Source organism: Salvelinus alpinus, chromosome 10 (genome assembly GCF_045679555.1).
Source record: "Salvelinus alpinus chromosome 10, SLU_Salpinus.1, whole genome shotgun sequence".
Classification (NCBI taxonomy): Eukaryota; Metazoa; Chordata; class Actinopteri; order Salmoniformes; family Salmonidae; genus Salvelinus; species Salvelinus alpinus.
The window spans coordinates 23,223,672-23,248,401 of record NC_092095.1 but is presented as its reverse complement, the minus strand read 5'-3'; the positions used below and the strand labels follow the sequence as shown (position 1 = coordinate 23,248,401).

Genomic DNA, 24,730 nt, shown 5'->3' with positions numbered 1-24,730 from the left:
GTTTTTATATCACATTTTAAGATGATCAGTTGTAGAAATAGGCGGGGTTTATGACTGTCTAGTGACGAACCTATCTTTCGTACAAATCAGTTCTGAAATCGTTATACAGCACAAACACTGACAACTACAAGACATCATAGCATAACTGAAAGTTCACAATGAGTGAGGAACACTACCTCGAACTTTGTGAAAACCCTGTGCAATTTGAAAATGCGTCAAGCGTCAACAATGTGTTTTTCGACGAAGCGAATAAACAGGTACAGTAGCCTAGGCTAGCTAACGTTAGTTGGCTAGTGGCTTTGGGACACATCGGGAGTCCGTATGACTAGTCCAACCAATACACACTCCCGATGTGTCCAAACGCTAGCTAGCTAGCAGGATTATGCTCGTGACACCACACTGATATAGATAGCTACATGCTTTTAGTTAGCTCGTTTATAGCTAGCTAAATACATAATCCGTGAACTTTTACTTTTAAGACATTTACATTTCCTTTCATTCATCAAGAACAGATAGCTAACTAGATGAGGATGGCTGTCAACCGTGAAGAAGGTGTAGCCATACAGTATGACTAATTTAATATGGTCGGTGAAGTTGGTTTTATATTCACACATTCGGACATTCAACAGACATTCGCCAAAAGCTATTTAAAATAGTAAAAATCAATAACTAATTCATTCATTGTCACATACAACTATATATGGTTTCTTCTATAAACGTCTAGCATACTTTTACAACCTTTGTTTTGAATAAAAGTTCCAGTTTTGATTTGATGGAAATACATAAAATCTTTAAAATGCAATTTAAAGTTGTATAAATCAATAACTAATTCACTGTTTGTCACAGAAACATCAAACTATGATTTATTCTATAAATGTCTAGCATACCTTTGTACAACCTTTGTTTTGACTAAATATTACAGTTTTGAGTTGATATAAATACGTCATCTATAATATGCCATTTAAAGCGGTATAAATCAATAACTAATTCAGTGATTGTCGCAGAAAAAAAGTGAAAATAAGCATTTATTTACAATAGCTTTAAAGAAATGTTACTTTCAAGTGCAATTTGTTCTATATCAAGTTAGACAATATTTACATAAAGTTGTACAATGTTTACAATCTTAAATTGTATGCTAAATCAATGTTTGCATTTTTAGTGCAACAGTTCCACATTTTAAAGTAGTTACAAGGCACAACTGTCATTTATTTATACGTCTAATTTAACAGGACATTTCTAAGTGACCCCAAACTTTGAACGGTAGTGTACGTATATACTGTATATATGTATTGAAAGATACCAGAGGGTGGATAACAAAAAAAGCACTAATATAAGAAGTGGACTGTACATGTTTTGTTTTTGGGCTAAATGTATACATTATGATTTGTCTCTGAACTGTATGTGAACCCCTCTGCAATCTACTGGCACTAACCATTAAAAACTAGGACCTCGACCAGGCTGTCCCTATGCTATTTGCTCTCTTTCTCTCTTAAACTGCTAGCACAAAGCCTAAGTGAAAATTAGTTTTTTCACCGAAAACAATATCAGACTGGCCCAAATCAGCTCTTCATAATTCAGCAGGGAGGTGTGCAACTACCACACATTATATCCATTATACCAGTGGAGAAACTAAGTCACCTACATAGGTATTACCATATCCCTTTCAATTCACATTCCTTGCAGAAAGAACTATTTGCAAACCTTTTAAAATGTCCAGAAAGACAGTGGTCTTAGAAGGGTATTTATACATTAAAATACACATTTTATGTGAATGGATGTGGAATTCTGCCAGGGTTTTAATGTCCTAGTTTTATATTTTTTTCTTTACCTCCAACTCTATATATCCAAATGAGCCTATGAGGACCTTGGGGATCAGATGTACCATCATACCCATTGATCAAACGTATAACCAATACACCAATGTGTATGTGACAAATAAAATTTGATTTGATTTGATTTATAACAGACAGACACTGCTCAAAAGCACTCAGTTGCCACTTTATTAGGTTCACCACCCTATTCACGAAAATAAATTGCTCCTACATACACCAAGTCCCGTGGTCTTGGCTTGCTAGACACTAAAGCATGCAGAGAAGTATTCAGGTATTCTGTTACTGTTTGTTTGAACTTTAGAATGTGCAAAATGACAGCACAGTCTGTGATGGTCTTTTGTAACTCAACACTTTTGCAACACTTTTTTAACTTTTGCAACTCCAACTGGACTTAAAAACTTGACAGTCCATCTCCTTCCCCAGTTTCATCAACAGTTCCGAATTAACGCTGTTCCAAATGTAAAAGGGTTTGTACCTAATAAAGTGACCACTGTATCTATAGACTTTCCAGAATGTGTTCTGGGAATACCCGGGGTATTAAACATTTGGCTGTAAATGTTGAACAGTTGAATCTATTACCTCAGGAGATGCTTGTCTGGGGATGACAAAGAAACACTTCAACAAAGCCAAAATATAAAATGATTGGAAGGGGCCTCTTGGCTGTTAAATTAGACGCATAAATAAATGACTGTTGTGCCTTGTAACTACTTTAAAATGTGGAACTGTTACACCAAAAATGCAAACATTGATTGGGCATACAATTTAAGATTGTAAACATTGTACAACTTTATGTAAACATTGTCTAACTTTATATAGAATAAATTGCACTTGAAATGAACATTTCTTTAAAGTTATTGCAAATAAATGCATATTTTCACTTTTTCTGCGACACTCACTGAATTAGTTATTGATTTCTTCATCTTTACATGGCATTTTATAGATGTTATGTATTTCTATCAAGTCAAAACTGGAATTTTTCTCAAAACAAAGGTTGTAAAAGTACACTAGACATGTACAGAATAAATCATACCTAGTTTGATGTTTCTGTGACAAACGGTGAATTAGTTATTGATTTATACAGCTTTAAATTGCATTTTATAGATTTTATGTATTTCTATCAAATCAAAACTGGAATTTATATTCAAAACAGAGGTTGTAAAAGTATGCATGACATTTATAGAATAAATCATATCTAGTTTGATGATTCTGTGACAAGGTGAATTAGTTATTGAGTTTTACATTTGTAAATGGCTTTTGGCGAATGTCTGTTGAATGTCCGAATGTGTGAATATAAAACCAACTTTACCTCGGTAGGTAAAGGAGGTAGACAAATTGGTTAGCTATAGTATATAGTCAACATTAACAAATGTTTCTCCACTGGCAATACATTTACCAGACTAGACAAGGAGTAACCCTCAATTTTATGCTTCAGTAACCCTCATTTTATTGCTACCCTATCTAAATGTAATATTTACCTCCCAAATCCTTTTATATATTGAGCTTTCTCTGTTTACCCTTTTTGCCCATTCAGGTGTTTGCAGTACGATCAGGGGGTGCCACTGGGGTTGTGGTTAAAGGACCAGATGACAAAAACTCAGTTGCCTTCAGGTAACAACATTGCACGTAACTTGTGATGATGAATATTGTAAGATCAGTGATGATGATCTCATGAAAGTATTTATTTTCTTCACAGAATGGATGACAAAGGAGAGGTGAAGTGCATTAAGTTTTCGATCGGAAATAAGATTTTGGCTGTCCAGAGAACACCAAAATCTGTGGTAAGCATTACATAAATCATTCTCGACTCAATGTAGGTAGCCTACCTCTAAGTTATTCCAACATTGTGTTTCCATGCTGATGGCCTGACCGAAAGCCTCTGTTTTATTTTAGGATTTCATAAGCTTCATACCGGATTATCCGCATTTGGAATGCTCCCAGGAATGTAAGGTATGCAAGCATATCCAGTGTCAAATGTTTCAAGTTAAAAATAGCTGTAATTTCTACATAGGTGCAACTAAGCATGAGTCAAATCTTCTATAGTTCTGGTTTTGATATTCAAATGTTTTGATTGGCAGATGAAGAATGCCAGTATTTTGGGCTTCTGTTGGACCAACTGGAATGAAATCGTTTTCATCACTGACCAGGGAATTGAGTTCTACCAGGTAACTACACTGAGTGTACAACACATTAGGAACACCTGTCTAATATTGAGTTGCCCCCCTCCCCCTTTTGCCCTCAGAACAGCCTCAATTTGTCAGGGCATGGACTCCTTCGTCGTTGGCTGGATGACTTTTGGGTGGTGGACCATTCTTGATACACACGGGAAACTGTTGAGCGTGAAAAACCCAGCAGTGTGGCATTTCTTGACACACTTAAACCGGTTCGCCTTAAATCTTTTGTCTTGCCCATTCATCCTCTTAATGGCACACATACACAATCCATGTCTCAAGGCTTAAAAATTCTCCTCCCCTTCATCTACAGTGATTGAAGTGGATTTAACAAGTGACATAAGTAAGGGATCATAGCTTTCACCTGGTCAATCTATGTCATGGAAAAAGCAGGTGTTCCTAATGTTTGAAACGCTCAGTGTATATTTTACGACTCCTATTTCTTGTGATAGGGGAGTAATAAGCTAGTTGTTTTGTGGTTTAGGAATGCACTGTGTCCTAGATTATTGTAACACAAACGGTTGAATTGAACTTGTATTGTTCTTTTCTATACTAAAACATTGTCACATGAAGCTTATGTGACTCGGTCAACTCAATCCAAACTACAACCACTAGAGGTCTCAATTTAACTGACTGTGCTATGAATTTGGCAGATTTTGCCCTACTGCGATGTGTAAGGTCAAATTGTACCTGGAAAAAGCATGTATATATGGATGTCTACTAGGCTCCAAATGCATTCTAGAAAAATGTCTTCTTGTGCCAGTTTTTCCGACATTAGACAGATGATGAAGTGTATGTCAAGGAGATGCCCGCTGTGTTTAGGTGCTTCCTGACAAACGCAGCCTGAAGCTGCTGAAGAGTCAGAGTGTCAATGTGAACTGGTACATGTACTGTCCTGAGACTGCAGTCATCCTGCTCTCTACCACCGCCCAGGGAAACGTGCTGCAGCCGTTTGCCTTCAAAGTAAGTGGTCACAACTGAGATAATAAATGTTTCAGACATGTCCACAACCGGATACAGTAAGACACGATATATTCCACCAAAGCTCATGTTCATGTTTGAGAAAGCATTAGCAGCCGCAAGTTGCTGAAAATCTATTCATCAAACATTTGATAGGTTAGTGTTTCATTTGATTTGATTAAAGTGGTTGTCCAAGCTCACTGTCGTTATCTTGTTTTTGATGGTGTTAACTTACCCGTTGTTGTTTGTACCTGCAGAGTGGGACCATGTCTAAAATGCCCAAGTTTGAGATTGAGCTTCCAGTGGTTCCCAAGCCAGCCAAGCTCAATCTGACAGAGAGGGACATTGCTGTGGCCACCATGTAAGTTTGCATCTGTGTTTGAATTGAAATGTCATAGTTTGGCTCGATATTCAAGTAACATTTTCAAACAACTTTTGGCAGTATAAAAAGCTAAGTGAATTGTTCACTTTGTTTCTAATGGTAGATACGGTCAGCTGTATGTAATGTATCTGAAGCATCACTCCAGAACTACTGACAGTCCCTGTGCTGAGGTGGTCCTCTATCAGCTACCCAGGTAAATCTTACATTTCATACAGCATATTCCTAATGGGCATTGCTCTAAACATGCTGAAATTCATACTACTAATATGCAGAGTTGCTAGAGACATTAATTCAACCACCTTGAAATTAAATATGTATGGTGTTATTTATGAATAGGGAATACCTGAAGGGATAAAGTGACATATTATGTCAGTCACTGTCCTGACCAATGGTTTATATATACACTAGATTGCTGATAGGGGGTGCTGTGTTGAAGCCACCGTGACTCCATTTTGGCACTCCCCCACCATTGTAAACAATATTTTGGAAGCTATAGAAATGCATTTATTAATGTCTACATTCATTTTTGACACGCTTATTATATTACAGACAACTTAATGGGGAGTAGGAACTGTCCTCCATTGGAATGAATAGAATTCTACAGTATTTCAATTAAATGTTTGAAGGACCCCCCCCAAAAAATGTAGGAAAATGTTTTTAGATATTTTTTTGTATGTTTAAATCAAATCAAGTTTATTTTATATAGCCCTTCGTACATCAGCTAATATCTCGAAGTGCTGTACAGAAACCCAGCCTAAAACCCCAAACAGCAAGCAATGCAGGTGTAGAAGCACGGTGGCTAGGAAAAACTCCCTAGAAAGGCCAAAACCTAGGAAGAAACCTAGAGAGGAACCAGGCTATGAGGGGTGGCCAGTCCTCTTCTGGCTGTGCCGGGTGGAGATTATAACAGAACATGGCCAAGATGTTCAAAATGTTCATAAGTGACAAGCATGGTCAAATAATAATCATGAATAAATGTCAGTTGGCTTTTCATAGCCGATCATTAAGAGTTGAAAACAGCAGGTCTGGGACAGGTAGGGGTTCCATAACCGCAGGCAGAACAGTTGAAACTGGAATAGCAGCAAGGCCAGGTGGACTGGGGACAGCAAGGAGTCATCATGCCCGGTAGCTCACAATCTAATTTAAAAGTATGCATTAAGGTGTCTGTAATATAATAAACATGTCAAAAACAAATGTAGACAATACATGTATTTCTATAGCTTCCAAAATATTGTTTACAATGGTGGGGGAGTGCCAAGATGGAGTCACGGTGGCTTCAACACGGCGCCCCTGGCCAATATGGCCGACCGGTGGCATCAAAGCTTCTCAATGGTCATTACATAGCATCAGAAATCCAGGGTTTATATAAGTCATTGGTCCTGACTAACAGCATGTTGTTCCCAGGGAGGGATCCTGTAAGAAGACCAACGTGTTAAAACTCAACACCACAGGGAAGTTTGCCCTCAACGTGGTGGATAACCTGGTTGTTGTGCATCATCAGAGCTCTCAGGTGAGTTTCTTTTGGCAGAAATTGAGAGCTCGTGACTATAAGATTCTATCTGCAAAAAGATGATCCTGAAATAATTGGTTTTAAAGATCTTAACCCTCATTGGTTTGAATGGTGTCAGCAATTTTAATCTTGTATTCTTTTGAATTTAACAACATGAATTGGGGTATTTAGACTACTATATACAGTGGGGAGAACAAGTATTTGATACACTGCCGATTTTGCAGGTTTTCCTACTTACAAAGCATGTAGAGGTCTGTAATTTTTATCATAGGTACACTTCAACTGTGAGAGACGGAATCTAAAACAAAAATCCAGAAAATCACATTGTATGATTTTTAAATAATTAATTTGCATTTTATTGCATGACATAAGTATTTGATCACCTACCAACCAGTAAGAATTCCGGCTCTCACAGACCTGTTAGTTTTTCTTTAAGAAGCCCTCCTGTTCTCCACTCATTACCTGTATTAACTGCACCTGTTTGAACTCGTTACCTGTATAAAAGACACCTGTCCACACACAATCAAACAGATTCCAACCTCTCCACAATGGCCAAGACCAGAGAGCTGTGTAAGGACATCAGGGATAAAATTGACCTGCACAAGGCTGGGATGGGCTACAGGACAATAGGTAAGCAGCTTGGTGAGAAGGAAACAACTGTTGGCGCAATTATTAGAAAATGGAAGAAGTTCAAGATGACGGTCAATCACCCTCGGTCTGGGGCTCCATGCAAGATTTCACCTCGTGGGGCATCAATGATCATGAGGAAGGTGAGGGATCAGCCCAGAACTACACGGCAGGACCTGGTCAATGACCTGAAGAGAGCTGGGACCACAGTCTCAAAGAAAACCATTAGTAACACACTACGCCGTCATGGATTAAAATCCTGCAGCGCACGCAAGGTCCCCCTGCTTAAGCCAGTGCATGTCCAGGCCTGTCTGAAGTTTGCCAATGACCATCTGGATGATCCAGAGGAGGAATGGGAGAAGGTCATGTGGTCTGATGAGACAAAAATAGAGCTTTTTGGTCTAACTCCACTCGCCGTGTTTGGAGGAAGAAGAAGTATGAGTACAACCCCAAGAACACCATCCCAACCGTGAAGCATGGAGGTGGAAACATCATTCTTTGGGGATGCTTTTCTGCAAAGGGGACAGGACGACTGCACCGTATTGAGGGGAGGATGGATGGGGCCATGTATCGCGAGATCTTGGCCAACAACCTCCTTCCCTCAGTAAGAGCATTGAAGATGGGTCGTGGCTGGGTCTTCCAGCATGACAACGACACGAAGCACACAGCCATGGCAACTAAGGAGTGGCTCCGTAAGAAGCATCTCAAGGTCCTGGAGTGGCCTAGCCAGTCTCCAGACCTGAACCCAATAGAAAATCTTTGGAGGGAGCTGAAAGTCCGTATTGCCCAGCGACAGCCCCGAAACCTGAAGGATCTGGAGAAGATCTGTAGGGAGGAGTGGGCCAAAATCCCTGCTGCAGTGTGTGCAAACCTAGTCAAGAACTACAGGAAACGTATGATCTCTGTAATTGCAAACAAAGGTTTCTGTACCAAATATTAAGTTCTGCTTTTCTGATGTATCAAATACTTATGTCATGCAATAAAATGCAAATTAATTACTTAAAAATCATACAATGTGATTTTCTGGATTTTTGTTTTAGATTCCGTCTCTCATAGTTGAAGTGTACCTATGATAAAAATTACAGACCTCTACATGCTTTGTAAGTAGGAAAACCTGCAAAATCGGCAGTGTATCAAATACTTGTTCTCCCCACTGTAGGTAGAGAACATTAAACAGAACAATGTTACTGTACGTCAATAACTACAGTTTGACAAAAATTCAGAAAGAACCTTATAGTCCCAAGTTCGCGGCAGCCTCGAAGTTAGACAAAAAAATACTACTATCATGTTGTTCCATATCCAATGTCCAAACACGTTCAGTCCTGAATGATGTAGATAATGTCTTCTGTTTCAGACCTCCATCATATTTGACATCAAGCTGCGGGAGCCTGACTGTGCTCTTAACGTCCATCAGCCTGTGTTGCCTGGTCGCTCCATCCACCCCTACAGGATTCCCCTAACAGGTATAGGCTACATGGATTGACTACTGTATGTGGCCATGCCGGTCCTTACCGACTGTCTGTCTGACTGGCTGACTGAGTTTATATTTGTCTCTTTGCCTGTGTTGTCTGCCTGTCCCTCCAGTTGTCTCTCTCTGTCTGTTGTTTTATTTTTTCGGGCCCCCATGTGTCATACTGTGTGAGACATTACAGAACTTTCAGAAGTTCACTCCCGTCTGTCACTTTTGAAAACAGTTTTTTTCCTCTCCATGCGCTCCCTTATGTCCCATGTCTCTTAAACCCATGACAGAAACGAACTTCACGTCTCCCTGTCTCCATAGGTCCTGCTGCTGTGCCCACCCAGCCTCCGGTGCCTTGTGAGCTCTGTATCCTTTATGAAACGCCAGTAGCTAGATGAGCTACGGCGACACTTGTGTCAATGGAATGGTATCAATGATAATTGGGACGGATAGTATGGAGATGGTAAGTGGTGGTATTACTATGCTTCCCTTGACCTTCAGACTCCTCATCTTGGAGCGTCTTTCAACCCGATATCATCATCAGTGCAAGCGAAGGTGAGTCAGAAGAACATCTACACATCTAAGCATAGACGACTATGTCCTGGCAAACTATTTGGGTTAATTTGAACCAGAGAAAAACACTTGTAGGCCTCCCCAGTGGCGCAGCGGGTTTAAGGGTTTGGCCGGGGGGGCTTTACTTGGCTCATCGCGCCCTAGCGACTCCTTGTGGCGGGCCGGGCGCCTGCAGGCTGACAACGGTAGTCAGTTGAACGGTGTTTCCTCCGACACATTGGTGCAGCTGGCTTCCGGATTAAGCTGCGGGTTTTAAGGAGCGAGGTTTGGCGGGTCATGTTTTGGAGGACGCATGACTCAACCTTCGCCTCTCCCGAGCCCTTTGGGGAGTTGCGGCGATGAGACAAGATCGTAATTGGATTGCAATTGGATATCACAAAATTGGGGTGAAAAAGGGGGTAAAATACTAAAGAAAAAAGAAACAACCACTAGTCCTTAACCCCTATTCACTGTAGATCTGATAGGAACAGATAGGTATACAGTAACCACTGTGGTAGGAGAGCTACCTCGTTCTCTGGTAGACTATGTAGAATGGTTGCCATATTGCTTGCGCCTATCCAAACTTCTCAGATCTACAGTTGGTTGTTTCCGGGTGGGACTCAGGTTCTCTCCTGTGCTGTGTGTTCCCCTTTTGCTTCAGGGTATCTGTGGTATCTGCAGGTGAAGCTGCCGCTGACCGTCAACCTCCTGCAGGACAAGGGCAAGCTGATGGACTTCCTCCTGCGCAGACGAGACTGCAAGATGGTAATCTTGTCCGTGTGCGCACAAAGTAAGACTACCTCGTGAAACATAGGGGAGACTGTTAGTTTCTGAAGCAAGCACACTAATAAAACAAGAAGTCGAGTTTGTTCATGATTAGAGAACCCCTAAACCATAGTGCCCGTAGATAGCGTTCACGCACTGTGTTTCAGTGCTCAACGGGGGAGATAAGGGGGGCTTACCAGTGGTGGCCACAGTGTTCGACAAACTCAACCAAGTTTACAAAGAGTACTTGGAGGCAGAGCAGACCTACACTGTGGTGAGTACAGTCTATGAAAACACTGCATAACGAAAGCCACGCTGTTTCTAGCACAGCTGTCTTGACTGCTAGTAAGGCATGATCAGAGTGTGTATGCATGTGGCTAAATGGATGTACTTCAATGATATTACTTATATTATTATAAATGCACAGAAAAGCTAATTGTGTTAGTTCACTTAAGTCATTTGAAAATCAAGGGACACAGTGAAAATATATTTAGAACAGTAGTGATATCTCACTATTAGATATGTCTCAACAATGTTGATCTCATAACTTGAATAACACAAAGGATGTAGATGTTATAATCAGCTGAACAGATTAGAGTTTTCTCATCCGTGTTACGGCGGATCAGTAGCTCACATACTGTCTGTTTCAGTGACATGACCTTTGTTCTTTCCTGTTGATCTCTTCCAGGCTACGGAGTCTGGTCCCAGCCGAGGCAGCGCTGCTCGGGAGTGGCCCGTCCGGACGCAGGCGGTTATCGACCAGTCAGACATGTACACCCACGTCCTGTCCTCCTTCTCTGAGAAAAAGGTGACAGCGGCAAAGCACATATTTCAATGGCTGGCTTATAATTAAAATGATAATAATCTCAATTACCTGTAAGATGACTGAACATTATATTGTTTCACCCCTCAAACAGGACACGTGTCACAAGTTTATCATTGCTGTGCTGATGGAGTACATTCGCTCACTCAACCAGGTCCAGATCACCGTGCAGGTACTCCTTTGCAGAAAAGCAGATATGTCTTTTGTAGAGGCTCTATCAGAACCTATTTTGTTCTTTTATGAGTTATGGTGAGATGCCACCGTTTCATGTTGTAACATGTTGCCAGTGCTACATTAGTATACTTTATGTTCCTGTAGATCCTACATATTTATTGGTCCATATTGCCCTGGAGATAATATTGAAATATTAAGGCACTCTCTGTTTCCGGAGGCGAAAGGAACGCACACCTGTTTAGGCGAGGTACTGGCTAGCGGAGTAGAGCACTTCAAAAAGAAAAAGAGAGCTGCACACTCTAGGAGCTCAGATGCAACAATTGAATAACCTAATAACCATTCTCTGTTTCCCCCCCAGCATTACCTGTATGAGCTGGTCATTAAGATGTTGGTTCAGCACAACCTCTTCTACATGCTCCATCAGTTCCTCCAGTACCACGTCCTCAGCGACTCCAAGCCACTGGTGAATCAGCAATTACTACATACAGCTCAACTATTTCATGGTAGTTTGGTCCTATAGTCATCAATAGCTTTTGGGTATTCAGTGGAGTAATACAACGTTTGGGACAAAGGGCTAGCAAGCTATTCACTGAAGACGCAATGCTTCAGAATAGACCTGGGTCAAATACATGTCAAATACTTAAAAAAAAAAAAGCTTGAGCTACGGTTCATATGGTTTTCCTGGTACATTGGAAACAATAGTAAAGCCCTTTGACATATGTATTTGACCCAGGTCTTTCACAATTCATTCTTACATGGTGTTTAATCCAATATAATGCGTGGGAAACTCTTCCCCCATCTACTCCTCCTGTGATCCCATTTCTCACCGGATAACTTTGTTTGAAGGATAAAAGGCATGCTGTTGCTCTAATAGTGGTTGATTATTTACTCTCTCTCTCTCTTGTTTTATTGTTTGAGCTGACCTTGGATCAGTTCTACAGTAAGATCTTTATTTTGATTGGTCATGGAATTACCATGTGCATCACTATTCTCTCTAAGGCCTGTTTGCTGCTGTCTCTAGAAAGCACATACCCCCCTGCACACCAGCTCTCCCTGGATATGTTGAAGGTAGGATCCCTTACTTATGCACGCCCTCAAACACACACACACACTCAAACACTCCCTCAAAAAACAAACACACACACTGTTCAAACAGCTATTGAATATCACACATGACATCCAAAGTCCTTTGGAGAGTTTAATGTTTTTCCAGAGAATCCCATTTGAAAGTTCCATTAGTTGTATTGGTACAGCTAATTATAGCAAATAAAGAACCTTCAAGTGAACAAACTCCATTCATGGCTGAGTTATAACAATACATCTAGTTTGGTTTGTTTGAGTCAGCACAGTGATGGTTTCCCATGTGACGTTCTGATCTACAATATGTGTGTGTAACATACTGACCTATAACATCATACATCGATGTGTAACATGCTGATCTATAACATCATACATCTATGTGTGTGTGTGACAGAGACTGTCCACAGCCAATGATGAGATCGTGGAGGTGCTCCTGTCCAGACATCAAGTGCTGGGTGCACTGCGCTTCATCCGCAGCGTGGGTGGCCACGACAACATCTCCGCCCGCAAGTTCCTGGACGCGGCACGCCAGACGGCCGACCAGATGCTCTTCTACACCATCTTCCGGTTCTTCGAGCAGAGGAACCTGCGTCTGAGAGGCAGCTCCAGCTTCAACCCAGGTGATGTGACACCACTACACTAGGCTTGCAGCTCAATTGGCCCCCTATTCCCTATGTAGTGCACTACTTTTCACCTTGGCCCACATAGCAGAACACTTCATCTAGAACCACATTGTCTTCAGCCAGATGGCTTGACTTATACACACCGATAGGTTGAATAAATTGTGTAGGAGTGACGCCAGACTATGTATTTTTATGGCTCTGGTCTGACTAAATCCTTTGTAATGACCGTAGAAATAATTCTCACATGGACTCTATTCTGTGGTAGAAATGTTGGTAATGCCGTTGTGTTCAATAATGAATGAGTGCCCTCCCTCTGTGTGATTTATATTAGATAGCCTTGACCCAAATAATAACTGCTAAGCCAGGAACAACAGGCATATGCTGAAACTGTTGCTTTTCTATTCATGTGGATGCATCTGATTGTTCCCAAGCATCAAATTATTACCACAATTGCATGGCTTCTTTGAACATGTGTGAATGGGCGAGTATCAGTGATTGTGAACCTTTATCCTATAGGTTTCAGGTTTAATAGACACCCACATTATCAACGTAAACTGCAATTCAAGAGGATGACAAACAGCGTAGCATATACCTGTCTAAATACTGTATACAATTTAAAGAAATGTATAAATTAATAAGGACACAATGGGTACTAATGGTAAACACAATCAACGTGTTTGCAGTGGGGTAATAAATAAACTTGGGAATAAATGACTAATTAATACATGAATAGCTAATAAATGAATGAGTATCCACCTAGCTGCCACTGGCATGTATTGAATGACCTTTGCCCTAATACTCTGTTTTGATTGGCCAATAGGTGAGCACTGTGAGGAGCATGTGGTATACTTCAAGCAAGTTTTCGGGGAACAGGCACTCATGAAGCAAGTAACAGTTTGAGTCGAGACATATTTTATGTTATCCCACAGTCCATTAACTTATTGTAAATAATTGTTCAAATCATGCTAATAAAATCATTTGTACATATTCTAACAATCAATGGTGTGTGACATGTCATGCTTGTGCGTTAGTCCGCTTGACAAGACATCCTTCTGACTAACCCTGGGTCATGCTCATTAGGGCATTCGATAGAAAATGTTTTGCAATGGTAAACGAAAAGAAGCATTTCTTATTGGACAAGTCAAGGTAGTCCTTCTGCCTAATGAACACAAACCTGGCTTATGGTTTGAAAAACATAATTATGATGGTGTCTGCTTCTATTGCCGACGGAAAACATGAAATAATTAAATTATACGTAGATTTTACTTTTTAGGAAATTCCAATGGCATTCCTTTATTTTAAGCATTGTAGCGTCTAGGACATAGCATTACAGTGGAATGCTGTACTTTTGTATGTGTGAAGTGCACAATTAAAATTGATCTCCTAAACACCAAATACTAGTAGATACAGTATACAAACACAGGAAGAACGTCATGGTAACGTGTCAAACACTGTTGGCTCAGAGAGCTTGCAGTTGTCTCACAATTACCAACTGCTTAAATTGAGTTGAATTACCGACTATTTTCTACTTGCATTACTGACTTCTAACCCCTCTGTAATAACATAGACAATCATAAAAACAGTGCTTGAGCCACCTCTGTTATCGGCTAGAAAAAAGCTGAGAGATGGGCCTGGATAAATGTAACCACTCTCAAATTCATAGACAGACCAATGGATACAAGGACTGACCATGATATTTAAAAGTATAGTTTTAACCATGTTTTGAGGCTATACAGTGTTTGTTTACATGTATACCGCTTATAAACATTGGAGTAAAAAGCTAATTTGGGGTTCTGATGTGGTACGACAGTTGAACTAAACTCATGAGTTATATTCTTCAAGAGTTATATAAGTTATATTCTTCAAGAATCAATGGGTATGTCATTCATTTATAAGTAAAACAAATTGATGTAGCAACTAAGGCTGTGTTTACACAGGCAACCCAATTCTGATAAATATATTTTAACTAAACAAATCAGCTCTAAAAAATATATTTTAGTTGTATTTTCCTTCTTTTAAACCGCATTTCCGTGGTATCTAAATGGTAGTTACAGTCTTGTCTCATCGCTGCAACTCCCGTACAGACGAGAGAGAGGCGAAGGTCGAGAGACCTGCGTCCTCCGAAACACAACCCAACCAAGCCGCACTGCTTCTTGACACAATGTCCACTTAACCCGGAAGCCAGCCACACCAATGTGGCGGAGGAAACACCGTACACCTGGTGACCGCATCAGCGTGGACTGCGCCCGGCCTGCCACAGGAGTCGCTAGTACGCGATGGAACAAGGACATCCCTGCCGGCCAAACCCTCCCCTAACCCGGACGATGCTGGGCCAATTGTGCTCCGCCCCATGGGTCTTGCGGTTGCGGCCAGCTGCGACAGAGCCTGGACTCAAACCCAGAATCTCTAGTGGCACAGCTAGCACTGTGATGCAGTGTCTTAGACCACTGCCACCCGGGAGTCCTGAAAAAGATCTGATGTGATTGGTCAAAAGACCAATTAGTGGCAAAAAAATATCAGAATTGGGCTACCTGTGTAAACGCAGCCTATGAATTCTAGGTTTAACAAAAGGACTGGAGTCACAATGAAGGGATTTTCAGGGAATGCTCATTTATGTACAAGTAGCTAACTTTTTCTTAAGACTGCTGATTTCTGGGGAACTACATCTGAATTGGTATTGTACACTCATAAATTAATTCACATGTGGATGTTCAACTCAAGGATAGAGACAAAGACAGGTTGTTAAAACAATCTCCATTGTAAAAAATGTTTTGTTAGACAAGTAGAAACTTCAAACAATCTGACGTATCTGCTGTTAGCAAGAGCTAAGAGTCCACGTGACACTGTTCACGCTCCTATCCTCAAATCTCGAAATGTTTATCTACACTATATATACAAAAGTATGTGGACACCCCTTCAAATTAGTGGATTCGGCTATTTCAGCCACACCCGTTGCTGACAGGTATATAAAATTGAGCACATAGCCCTGCAATCTCCATAGACAAACATTGGGAGTAGAATGGCCTTACTGAAGAGCTTAGTGACTTTCAACGTGGCACGGTCATAGGATGCCACCTTACCAACAAGTAAGTCCGTCAAATTTCTGCCATGCTGAGCTGCCCCGGTCAACTGTAAGTGCTGTTATTGTGAAGTGGAAATGTCTAGGAGCAACATCAGCTCAGCCGTGAAGTGGTAGGCCACACAAGCTCATAGAACGGACCGCCGAGTGCTGAAGCGCGTAGCGCGTAAAAATCGTTGGTCCTCAGTTGCAACACTCACTGCCGAGTTCCAAACTGCCTCTGGAAGCAATGTCAGCACAATAACTGTTTGTCGGGAGCTGGGTTTCGATGGCCGAGTACCCGCACACAAGCCTAAGATCACCATGCACAATGCCAACCATCGGCTGGAGTGGTGTAAAGCTCACCGCCATTGGACTCTGGAGCAGTGAAAACGTGTTCTCAGGAGTGATGAATCACGCTTCACCATCTGGCAGTCCGACGGACAAATCTGGATTTGGCGGATACCAGGAGAACGCTACCTGCTCAAATGCATAGTGCCAACTGTAAAGTTTGGTGGAGGAGGATTAATGGTCTGGGGCTGTTTTTCATGGTTCGGGCTAGGACCCGTAGTTCCAATTGAAGGGAAATCTTAACGCTACAGCATACAATGACATTCTAGATGATTCTGTGCTTCCAACTTTGTGGCAACAGTTTGGGCAAGGCCATTTCCTGTTTCAGCATGACAATGCCCCTGTGCACAGGCCTACTCGCCCAACATCAGTGCCCGACCTCACTAATGCTCTTGTGGCTGAATGGAAGCAAGTCCCCGCAGCAATATATTAATACCCATGATTTTGGAATGAGATGTTCGACGAGCAGGTGTCCACATACTTATGGTCATGCAGTGTTTATCTAAAACAAGTGTCATTTACAATTCCCTTATCCAAACGGATTACTCATTTACCTAGCTCTTATCAAGTTGTAAACAATAATGCATGGCTAATGCTGTTATTTCTATCTGAAAAAACTTAAGTAGATGCTTTTTCTCCATGGAACCGGCAGGTTCGCTTAACCAGGGGTTGCCAAACTTTTTCACTCAGGCCCCCTTCCAGCATTGGGGAACATCTGCATCCCCCCTGCGTGCGCGCCACGTCTATTTCTATGGGCACAAACACTGTTCATGACAAACTGCTCACTCCCCTCTTGTTGGCCGAAATAAAATGTAAGGTTTAACTTACCTGCAATTCTACACATTTTGTCATGCCTAATGTATATTCATGTGATTTAAGTGACTCAAACATTACAACAAAATCTATGAGCTAAAAAACCTAGCTATAAAAATAAAGAATTGCAGACTCTATATATAAACTCCCAGTAATTTATTGGGTAAACCACCAACGTTTCGGCATCACTCTGCCTTCTTCAGGGTGACCCTGGTGTTTTACCCAATAAGTTACTGGGAGTTCATATATATAAACTCAGTTTTTATAGCTTACAGTTTATTCGCCCTTAGTCTGCACCTCATGCTTTTTCTTAGACTAAAAAACCTAGCTAAAAACTTGAGCTGACATGGTCTAGTTGATCTGGACATTTGACGTTAGTTATAGTTATAAATAGCTCTCAAGGTATGCAATGACTGACGAGCTAAACTGATGCTTTACTACCCAATTTTGAAATTGCACCTTGTGCATTCTACTATTATAACTTTCAAGAGTAAGTTGAAAGCCAGACTTAGTAAAAAAAAAAAAAGTAAAAAAAAAAATCATATTTGTATTTATATAGTTGTTTTTTTTCACGCCGTATTCTGAACTTGACTTAATTCCACCATCTTTACACGCTAGGAAACCATGAATGGGGGGAGGGGTTTGAGGTGGGGGCATTCATTCAAGGTCAGAATACGGCACACCGCCACACCTTCATTTAATCGTTATCCACCCATAGAGTTCTTTTATAGTGTCTATTTGTGCTCTTCCAGTTTTCAATCCTTATTTCAATTATTAATACTAGCAAGAGTTAAGACTTACAGACCAGTTTTCTTTCTAAGATAAAGAGTGAGACCCGAATACGTCAACATTATTTACCGTCATTGTGTAGATCAATGCACGCCTAACACAATCTGTACATTTGTGTGTCGTTTTTTGAAAATACTTTGAATTGACCCTCTTAGTTACCAGTAGCTCTCGGTACCCAAAATCGTTTGAGTCTTGGTATTTAAGTGTGTACAACAGTGAAAAGCTCTAATAAACTGTGTCCACAATACAATGTAAGCATAAGGTCCGTCAGTATCTCAGTTCACTCCACATACACATTTCTTGGCAAGACAAATAAAAAAACAACCGTTTCACACGCTCGACTCGAACTGAACAAACAACAGTGTACAAATAAGTTACTTGCGTGACATAATTGTATTGTCACGGCTTTGGCTCATTCTTCTGATTGGAAAGTCACCCAAACTCACCTGTGGATGGTTGCTTCATGGATTTGAAATAGAGTACACATTTCCCAGGAGCATCAGTTCATGACAGACGCCATCTTGGTTTCGGCTGACTTACGTCCAAGGACGATGCAAAAAGCCTATTCACTCCATAGATAAAGGGTCAACCACACTACTGTAATCTCTCCAAACCCTTCCCTGATGTCCCACATCTGTCTCCATCCAAGTTCCTTTGGGTCCCATAGTCCCTCACTGTACCTGTGTTCTGTGGGAGGAAACCCCTAGCGTACAGGGGCGTGTACAGCAGCGCTCAACCCGAGGTACTCCAGGTTCTCTGCTGCAGGCAGGAAGTGACTACTGGTGGGTGTGGCCTGAGGCAGGAAGTCCTCCTGGTAGTCTGGGTTGTCCATGCGCTCGCAGACGGAGCGAGGGAGGGTACAGCGGGCCATGTTGTGGTACTCAGGGATCTCCAGCACGCACGGCAGGAAGTTGAAGAACTTGACGTCCGGGTCGTACCCAGAGGAGGGCCTACTAGCCCAGGCTGGCTCAGTGGGGTCCTCATAGCTGGGGTTGAAGACGTCAGAGAGCCTGGTGTTCCCGTCCTGGTTCATGTATTCTAGAATACAGACAAAGGTCAAGTAAATACCCAGGCTTACATTACAGAGCGGAGATGGTGAAGTGTTACGCCCTCAATGCATATGTGTTGAACGTTAATTGAATAACTCATCATAGATAACGTTTGTACTGTACCTGGAAGAGCTGGGAAATCTTTCTCTAGAGAACCACCGTGGGTGGGGTCTGTGATGTCTTTCTCTAGAGAACCACCGTGGGTGGGATCTGTGATGTAGCGAAGGATCACACTGTTCTCTCTCATTGGATGGCCATTCTGTGGTGAGACGATTGAAACGTCAAACGTGTGTGTGCGCATATGTCTGTTTGTGCGTTCGCGCGTGTGTGTGTGTGCGCGCTCACTTACCCTAGAGTTGTGGTGCTGGGTGGTCTGTCTGGTGGAGAGGTCCTTATAGGGGTGAAGATACTCCTCAGCATCCTCCATGTTCTCTGATGTACTGATCAGGCTACGGTAGAACATAGGTTCCGTGGGACTGGGCAGGTACATGCGATCATCCCCCTGAAATGTACATTTAGAGTAAATTAGATTAAAAGCTTGGTGTTTTATTCTTTCTTAAGTTAAAACATGACACTTCGGTCATAAATGGCTCTCATCAGCAAATTAAGTAGACATACCATCATAGCTTTCAAGACTTTTTATTGCCTATAGCAGTTTCCCAAACTCGGTCCTGCCTCCCCGGGTGCAAGTTTAGTTTTTTTCCTTAGCACTACACAGCTGATTCAAATAACCAATGTATCATCAAGCTTAAATGATTTGAATTAGCTGTGTAGTGCTAGGGCAAAAACCAAAACGTGCACCCAGGGGGGGCCTAACTACAATATGGGTAAATATTTCATTTTGATTGATCCTAAATAGATAAAATCCCATTGAGATCAAACATTTATTTTATGATAGAGATCTTTCCTGTAATGTCCCATCAAAGAAATAAGAGTTGATGCAACCATCTAATAGAATATCTAATTCTGAGGGAGTAAAGTATTCTTAAATGACCTGAATGACCAGATAGCGAGATGGATCCCGGGCCATTTTGGAGAACTCAGAGATGAGCTCCCTGAACCGTGGTCTGCTCTCTGCATCGATCATCCAGCCTGAAGGTAGGTAAGACATAAAACCCCTTGATTGTGTGTGCGCGCGCGTGTGTACACACTGCGGTTGAATGCGTTCAGTTGTGCAAATAACTAGGTATCCCCTTTACATATCTATGCTGCACATGACTCACATTTGACCATGATCATGTAGACGTCTATAGTACAGATGGGGGGCTGTGGCAGGCGCTCTCCTTTCTCCAGGACTCCAGCTATCTCAATGGCCGGGATGCCATCGTAGGGCTTGGACCCAAACGTCATCAGCTCCCACACTGTCACACCTGCATGTCATTACAGAAACACCAACAGTAGAACTAAGAGGTAGACACTTTCGGAAGCTGTAGTTGTTCAGAATTTCAGTTTGACTATTTCCACAAATATTTGTACTGTTTGTCCAGTTGGACTTACCGTAGCTCCACACATCACTCTGATGTGTATAGGTCCAGTGAAGGATGGACTCCAGTGCCATCCACTTTATGGGCACCTACATTAGGAGGGAGGATTATTGGTCAGCCATGGTTATTGGTCAGCCAAGTCCATTGCCCATCCTGTAACAATTCTTTATTGGAAGTTAATTGTGTTCAGCGTTCATTCGTTTTGAGAGAAATGCCCACATTTTCTAGGATTTGCATGACTGTTTGTATAAAAACACTAAATGTGACTACGGCAGTGATGTTAGTTGCTCCAACCTTGCCCCCATCTGCGTGGTACTCCTTCTCGTCTGCGGTGAGCAGCTTGGCCAGTCCAAAATCGGTGATCTTGAGGTGGTGAGGCGTCTTCACCAGAACGTTCCTGGCCGCCAGGTCACGGTGCACCAGGTGATGCTCCTCCAGGTAGTTCATACCCTGCAGACATCCAAAAGACATATGGATGTCAGACACCAACTCCTTGTGACTCAGAGGCTGTCCTGATACGGACACTGTACATACAAGTTGGTAGTGGATGAGATGAGGACCCCCTTACAATGTAAAGCACTTTATAATGAGAAAAAGAGTCTATCACTACAATTTGACATTGGTTTATCCAGAGGTAAGCATTTGTACTAATGTTGACACGAACAAGGTCCCTTTCACCAGGCACTTTAATGTAACCTCCCAATACTTAACCTTCCATAGAGGGCTACTTTGAGTGGGACTTAACCGCTTTAGACGCCTAATTCACCCTTCTCTATAAAACACATCATTATTAGTATATTTATAGCTACAGCCCCTCCCTGCTTTGATCCTTATCTCCATACAATCAATGAGACAATGTTGCTCTTTGAGACAGCAAGACAAGCCGTGAACAGATAGACCTCTGTGTATTCAATAATTAGCCCTCAGCAGGCTTACTGTACAAATAGACTAAATAATAACCAGAGGCAAGGTCACAACCAAGGCTGGGAAGAGAGCTCCACTCAGGCCAGGGGTTTTGGGGGATGTGTGTGGGGGGATGGGGTTTAAAAGGGTAACAAAGAAGTTAAGTGAATACATCAGTCCGTCAAAGACCCATTCCTAATCACACCTGAAATACTGCGAGAGCAGAGTGAGTGTTGAAGAAAGCAAAGTTTGCTCCCGTTTGTAATAATCAATCACACTACCCGCCGTTCGTCTACATATTGCAGACTGATCTGGTTATCCAGGTGTGATAGCAGCTGGCATGGTTCTATTTAAAACTTGTCAGATCGAGATTGACTGACAAAGTACTTCTTTGACAGGCTTGCTGGTGATTAGTTGGGAGGGACTGTTTTCCCCAAAGTCATGGGTATGGCATACTTATTTACAAAATAAGACAAAGCACCAATGTAACACAGCAAAGTCATTTCCTGTTTGCTCACCTTGGCGATTTGCACACACCAGTTAAGCAGGCACTGGGAGCCAATGTTGTCCTTGTTCTCCTTGACATAGTCCAGCAGACAGCCGTAGGGCATGATCTGGGTGATGAGCTGCACCGTGGACGTCAGGCAGATGCCCAGTAGACGACACACATGGGGGTGCTCCACGCTAGCCATCACATAGGCCTCCTGCAGACAGAAAAGATGGAGGATGTTCCAGGTCATCTTTTCAGATCTCACAATGCCTGGAGAAGTGTCTAACATCTCAGAAAACACATGAAAAGGATATGGCAATCTGCTGGAAGGTTGCTGGGCGGCAGGTAGCCTAGCAGTTAGAGTGTTGGGCCAATAACCGAAAGGTTGCTGGTTCGAATCTCCAAGCCCGACAAAGCTCTGTCAATGTGCCCTTGAGCAAGGCACTTTACCCTAATTGCTCTTGTAAGTCGCTGTGGATACGAGCGTCTGCTAAATGACGTAAATGTAAAAACATGCTGAGAAGCGCAGCCAGACTGCAAGAAAAAAGGCCAACCGGGAACGCTTGGGCTGCATTTAGAAACATCTATACAAACAGTTTACTCACGTCTAGAATCTCCTTGTTGGCTTTTGGAGAAGTGGCCTCTCTCAACACCTTAATGGCAACAGGGATCTTCACGTTTTCTCCCTCAGGAATCCACATGCCCTGGGGAAAGAACACGTTTATGTCACCTTTTACAAACTAATGGACACATAACTCTATTCCTGGACGAGGAACACGTTTTATAAAATCAGTTTGATCACTAGTGATTTGTGTAGAGTGTGATCGACTGGATTCAGACCCCGGTGTCCTGCCACAAGTCTGTTTCTCAGGTCTCATGGAAGGTTACTCATTCACTGTCTGAACCACCTCCATTAAAAAAGCACTGATCACTTTGCTTACCTTAAAGACAGTTCCAAAGGCCCCTGATCCCAACACTTTGATCTTCTTAAACTCAGTCTCCTTCAGAATGCGGAGCAGGGCCTGGTTGGGTGCCTCTCCACTTGGGGTCAGGGGTTCAACCAACTATGGGACCGACAACAAAGCAAAGTGTCTTATCTACCCCCAGTATGTCATTCATCCCTGTAAAAGTGTCGTTAACATGTTGGCCCCTGTGGTTGAATGTTGTACATGAGCGTGTCATGTCTGTGATTGAGTTTGTATGGCTGCGTTTACACCAGTGGCATCAGTTCAGTTAAACCTAAGGTTTTGGAAAGTGGGTAAATTGAAGCTAATTTACTGCCTTTCTACACAATTTAAAAACTCTAAAATGCTATTTGGATTACAGCAAAAACAAAAATGACCCCAGCCATGAATTATTACCTCAATATTAAGTTTAAAGTTCTGTGGAACGGCATATACAAAGTCAACCTCTACTCAACCTCAAATGTACTTGCAGTGCAACGTGAAATAAATGCATAATACAGACTATCAAGTCACAAGGCCGATATCTAATGCCGACATCCATCTGCAGCACAGAGTTTCAAGTTTTGGGAAGCGATATACCATAAAATTGCACCTTTATAATAAAGGATTGCATGCATCTGTAGACTAATGTAAAATAGGCTACTATTCCCAATGTGATGAGTAGATTGCGTAGTCAGCGCGTGCTGACCAAACTGCGCACATAAAACAAACCACAGCTCATTTTTAAAATAAGCTAAATCTCTCGGAGGACCTGAGCACTAAGACCATGCCTCAGGACTACCTGGCCTGGTGACTCCTTGCTGTCCCCAGTCCACCTGGCCGTGCTGCTGCTCCAGTTTCAACTGTTCTGCCTGCGGCTATGGAACCCTGACCTGTTCACCAGACGTGCTACCTGTCCCAGACCTGCTGTTTTCAACTCTCTAGAGACAGCAGAAGCGGTAGAGATACTCTGAATGATCGGCTATGAAATGCCAACTGACATTTACTCCTGAGGTGCAAACCTGTTGCACCCTCGACAACCACTGTGATTATTATTATTTGACCCTGCTGGTCATCTATGAACATTTGAACATCTTGGCCATGTTCTGTTATAATCTCCATCCGGCACAGTCAGAAGAGGACTGGCCACCCCTCATAGCCTGGTTCCTCTCTAGGTTTCTTGCTAGGTTCTGGCCTTTCTAGGGAGTTTCCTAGCCACCGTGCTTCTACACCTGCATTGCTTGCCGTTTGAGGTTTTAGGCTGGGTTTCTGTACAGCACTTTGAGATATCAGCTGATGTAAGTAGGGCTTTATAAATAAATTTGATTTGATTTAAATCACCATCTCTGGTGTAGTATTTTGAATGATTTTATTTCTGTATAGGCACGAGTAGTTATATAGCTAATATTGGCAAATTCAATTTACTTCCTCTAGCCTATTGAACGCGCCGTCTATGCCGACATCTATGTGAAAGTGACTGGTGCATAGAACAGCTGGCTGCGAGGCTTACAAGGCTGCGCTCAAATGCCGACATAAAACTCTGGGCACTGCCTAAACCGCTGACCGGCAAAGCAAACTGTCTGGCACCTTCTCTGCTCTCTGAGCGATGCGCTGCATGGTCCTAAAGCCAGCTGTTCAATACACTAAACACCTGTTGCATTTTAATCGGGATTGGAATTATTTTAGTCTTTTTTGTAGCCTACTTTTACATTTTTAGTCTTGAGCTAGGGTATGGTGACACAGACATCCCAATTCTGATATTTTTGTCACTAATTGGTCTTTTGACCAATCAAATACAGCTCTGAAAAATATCTGATGTGATTGGTCAAAAAAACAATTAGTGGAAAAAAGATCATAATTGGGCTGCATGTGTGACTGTGAACGTAGCCTATAT

The 24,730-nt window shown here is 42.0% G+C and overlaps 2 protein-coding genes across 5 annotated transcripts in view; one reads left to right on the top strand and one right to left on the bottom strand.

Moving 5' to 3' along the window:
• The first annotated feature begins 53 nt into the window (after nt 1–53).
• On the top strand, nt 54–13,955 carry LOC139531736 (regulator of MON1-CCZ1 complex-like). Of its 4 annotated transcripts, none has more exons than XR_011666421.1 (20): nt 54–257; nt 3,364–3,440; nt 3,526–3,610; nt 3,723–3,779; nt 3,908–3,994; nt 4,823–4,963; nt 5,218–5,321; nt 5,446–5,535; nt 6,747–6,852; nt 8,834–8,942; nt 9,260–9,304; nt 9,440–9,493; nt 10,152–10,280; nt 10,423–10,529; nt 10,944–11,063; nt 11,173–11,250; nt 11,611–11,715; nt 12,274–12,320; nt 12,727–12,952; nt 13,776–13,955. XR_011666421.1 is itself a non-coding variant. In XM_071328466.1 (20 exons), the coding sequence occupies exons 1-20, from the start codon at nt 159–161 to the stop codon at nt 13,853–13,855; spliced, it is 1,986 nt and encodes a 661-aa protein (XP_071184567.1). In that variant the 5' UTR covers nt 55–158; the 3' UTR covers nt 13,856–13,955. The 4 variants fall into 4 exon arrangements, 3 of the variants coding, with proteins under 3 accessions (XP_071184567.1, XP_071184570.1, XP_071184568.1); XM_071328466.1 differs by having other exon boundaries at nt 55–257; nt 11,611–11,755; XM_071328467.1 differs by having other exon boundaries at nt 57–257; nt 12,252–12,320.
• A 4,062-nt stretch (nt 13,956–18,017) lies between these two features.
• LOC139531735 (melanoma receptor tyrosine-protein kinase-like) overlaps nt 18,018–24,730 on the bottom strand; it is a 49,136-nt gene continuing 42,423 nt past the window's right edge. Inside the window, exons 18-27 of the mRNA XM_071328465.1 lie at nt 22,834–22,956; nt 22,498–22,596; nt 21,921–22,106; nt 20,794–20,949; nt 20,513–20,588; nt 20,239–20,385; nt 20,010–20,107; nt 19,365–19,517; nt 19,139–19,274; nt 18,018–19,004 (exon numbers count right to left, since the gene is read on the bottom strand). Coding sequence (XP_071184566.1) covers nt 18,670–19,004; nt 19,139–19,274; nt 19,365–19,517; nt 20,010–20,107; nt 20,239–20,385; nt 20,513–20,588; nt 20,794–20,949; nt 21,921–22,106; nt 22,498–22,596; nt 22,834–22,956 — 1,509 coding nt within the window. The 3' untranslated portion in view covers nt 18,018–18,669. The remainder of the gene's footprint in view (nt 19,005–19,138; nt 19,275–19,364; nt 19,518–20,009; nt 20,108–20,238; nt 20,386–20,512; nt 20,589–20,793; nt 20,950–21,920; nt 22,107–22,497; nt 22,597–22,833; nt 22,957–24,730) is intronic.

What these genes read in the sequence shown, in the direction of transcription:
- LOC139531736 (XM_071328466.1), top strand. Translation starts at nt 159, where the DNA reads ATGAGTGAGGAACACTACCTCGAACTTTGTGAAAACCCTGTGCAATTT. An exon ending in CAGAGCAGACCTACACTGTG is followed by an intron (nt 10,530 to 10,943) that starts GTGAGTACAGTC and finishes GATCTCTTCCAG; the next exon opens with GCTACGGAGTCTGGTCCCAG. An exon ending in CAGCTCCAGCTTCAACCCAG is followed by an intron (nt 12,953 to 13,775) that starts GTGATGTGACAC and finishes ATTGGCCAATAG; the next exon opens with GTGAGCACTGTGAGGAGCAT.